General features: G+C 35.5%; 2 protein-coding genes across 2 annotated transcripts; one reads left to right on the top strand and one right to left on the bottom strand.

Moving 5' to 3' along the window:
• Nucleotides 1–5: 5 nt before the first annotated feature.
• LOC112468550 (glycerol kinase-like) lies at nucleotides 6–1,278 on the top strand (the record flags this gene model as incomplete). The annotated part of the gene is made up of 5 exons (XM_025037774.1): nucleotides 6–73; nucleotides 150–355; nucleotides 449–586; nucleotides 684–761; nucleotides 844–1,278. Coding segments are annotated over 5 exons (588 nt in total), but the record flags the coding sequence as incomplete, so codon positions are not given.
• LOC112468551 (testis-specific serine/threonine-protein kinase 4-like) lies at nucleotides 1,261–2,911 on the bottom strand (the record flags this gene model as incomplete). Its single annotated transcript, XM_025037775.1, has 5 exons — nucleotides 1,261–1,422; nucleotides 1,503–1,560; nucleotides 1,920–2,255; nucleotides 2,415–2,564; nucleotides 2,721–2,911. Coding segments are annotated over 5 exons (897 nt in total), but the record flags the coding sequence as incomplete, so codon positions are not given.
• Nucleotides 2,912–2,939: the final 28 nt, after the last annotated feature.

Here is a 2,939-nt window from a genome sequence, read left to right as displayed (position 1 = left end):
CGGACAATCGTATTGTTTTTGTACCAGCGTTTGCTGGACTGTATGCTCCATACTGGAGAAAAGATGCGCGAAGGTAGTTAGTTTTGTCAATACAATGGAATTTGACTACTTTGCAACAATGTTTAAGTCTACAAATTAACTATTTTCAGTGTCATATGTGGTATTAGTGAAGATACTACTAACGCACACATTGTAAAAGCAGCTCTGCAAGCGGTATGTTTTCAGACGAGAGACATTTTGGAAGCTATGAAGGAGGATACTGGTTTGGTGCTGTCAAAACTGTTGGTTGACGGTGCAATGATCAATAATGATTTGTTGATGCAAATGCAAGCTGATATCTGTGGTATTCCAGTAGGTAGGTAAAATATTTCTTCCAATAGCTTACATACATATTGTTAGATTAAAAGTTAACAAATTAAATGAGCACGCATAATTTTATATGTTAAAGTTAGACCATTAATGTGTGAAACTACTGCACTTGGAGTTGCAATTGCTGCGGGTAGCGCGGAAGGAATACGGAAATGGGATGTGAAGATTGACGCTGCTGTTCCTAGTGATATCTTTTTTCCATCAATAACTGAGAATGGTGATTATATATCTTACAATAATCATACTTTATTACAAAAAATACAAATTTTATGGCATTGTACGGAGAGATTAATTAACTAATATATTAATTTCAGAACGTGATATTTTATATTCTCAGTGGAAAATAGGTATTGATAGAAGTTTAGGTTGGGAGCCACTCCCAGAAGCAAGTGGTAACTATTAATAATGATTCATTATTAATGAATATGAAACTGTTATACGAATAAATTTTAATTGCAGATATTTCTGTTGCAGATGACACAGAGGATATACATAAAGCGACTGCGCCCGGTGTATTTATAATTGGAACCATAATACTGCTTATGGTTGCTAAGTATAGATCTACTTTATAATAAGTTTGTATATGCAGTACCATGTACTGTTTATTGCATTTAGACAAAATCTGGTCATTTCAACAGAAAATATGTCTACCAAGTATGATGCATTGCTTTATTATTTGTATTATAGTATCTAATATTTATAGATTGAAAAACAGTCAAGAATAAAAAGTGCCATAATATCATAAAATAATTACTAGATTGTTATACATAGTATATTAATAAGAACTATTAGGAAATTACTGCTTTTTTTTATATCTTTAATCTGTTAATTATTTAACATTCTGTTTGACTACTTCATTTTACAATGTTACTTTGTGATATTACATGAGCTTTATGGTTTTGCGTTTAAGTCAGTCTTTTTGATTCCTGTGTTATCTTCGTCAACAACATCTTTCGATCTCTCATTCCCTTGAAAAATTGCAGGATCAATGGATACTACGCATTCGTCAAATACTTTGGATTCTTTAGTTGCAGGTATTGTAGATAATGCTCCCTGTAATAACATAAAAGATAATAAAGCGCAAAAATTCTTCAGGCACACATATAAACTTGGGTGCATTGATTAACTCTTACAATAAATCGGTCGCTGATCGATGTTTGAGCGACAACAGATGTCTCGAGCCAAGCGTCGCTTTTTATATTATTGATGCGTAATCGTGCGTATTGAGGTACTAATATACGGGTAATGAGAGAACGACACGACTGAGATACTTTAGGACGTTTAGGAAACACCACTCTGTTTTGTATTTGCTGAGTAAGGAGAGAGAGGAATGGATTGCATTAGAAAATAACAGCACAAAAGGCATAGTCGTTTGCAAGGAACGTATGTAGAAAATAGTAATTTTTTAACTGGTACTTCCATGTTCAGTAAAGATTATTATTATTCTCTACTTTATATATATATTAATATTTAAATTTTTTATGATCTGTTATTGACCTAAAAAAAAATAATTTTTATAAATTGAGATATATTTTGGAAGAAGAATATGCGAAAGGTTGGTCTCGACCTCAGTATACATTGAGTATACTGGTCTTGGCATATACCTGGATACCTTTAGCAGATGTGCGTAATTTGTATCGTCAAACGGCAGCTGACCGTAAACCATAGCATAAAGCACCACGCCCATGGACCATATGTCGGCGAGTTGAGGCTGATAAGGGATTCCTCGTAGAATTTCAGGCGATGCATAGGCATAACTGCCGCAGTAAGTTGTACTGAGAGGCCACTCGCCGTTCTTCGATTTCATTTGCCCACGCGCGAATCCAAAGTCAGACAATTTAACATTGAAGCGATAATCCATGAGCAGATTCTCGCACTTTACATCTCTGCAAGAGTTTTCATCAGAGTTATATTAAAATTATTGCTCTGAACAATCTTTATTTAGATCTCTGTCGAGATCGTAACTTTACTATGTCTTTCAACAAGCTTTAAAATCTTCATTCTCTTTAAAAATTTTCATTTACGATGATTGTATTTTTCTTTACCTGTGCACTATGCCGTGCTCGTGACAATAATCGATGGCATCCAAAAGCTGTCGGAACCATCTACGGCTACGTAACTCGTCGATATAAGTATCGCGTCGTATAACGTCGAGCAAGCTGCCATTTTGCGCAAATTCCATAATAATGTACACCCTGGAAAAAACAAGCGATTTGAAAGAAATTGAAAGAGCATTCGTATAACAGAATTTCATGGGATGAATTTCCATCTCAATCGCTTCAAATACACTTATTTCTACGCTGATCTGCCTACAGATGTTATTCAAGGATTAATCTGGAAGATGAACCAACCGATGTGTGGTTTCTATCGCCTGCAGAAAGTGAATGAGATTTGGATGTTTTAAGCCTTTGACCACCTCGATCTCGCGAGGTAGGAATTTCGTGAGGTATTCTCCGGGCGCCTGGAACTTCGAGACTATCTTCACCGCCACTTGGCAATCGTGCCGATCAGACTTCGCGATCTGTGCACGAGAGCATGTAACAAAAGTTTAGAATTAAAAAAGAAAATGG

The sequence above is a fragment of the Temnothorax curvispinosus genome, unplaced genomic scaffold (assembly GCF_003070985.1).
Source record: "Temnothorax curvispinosus isolate PA1 unplaced genomic scaffold, ASM307098v1 QBEX01018612.1, whole genome shotgun sequence".
Lineage (NCBI taxonomy): Eukaryota > Metazoa > Arthropoda > Insecta > Hymenoptera > Formicidae > Temnothorax > Temnothorax curvispinosus.
Note: the sequence above shows the minus strand (reverse complement) of the source record. Positions and strands in the feature narration are given on the sequence as shown.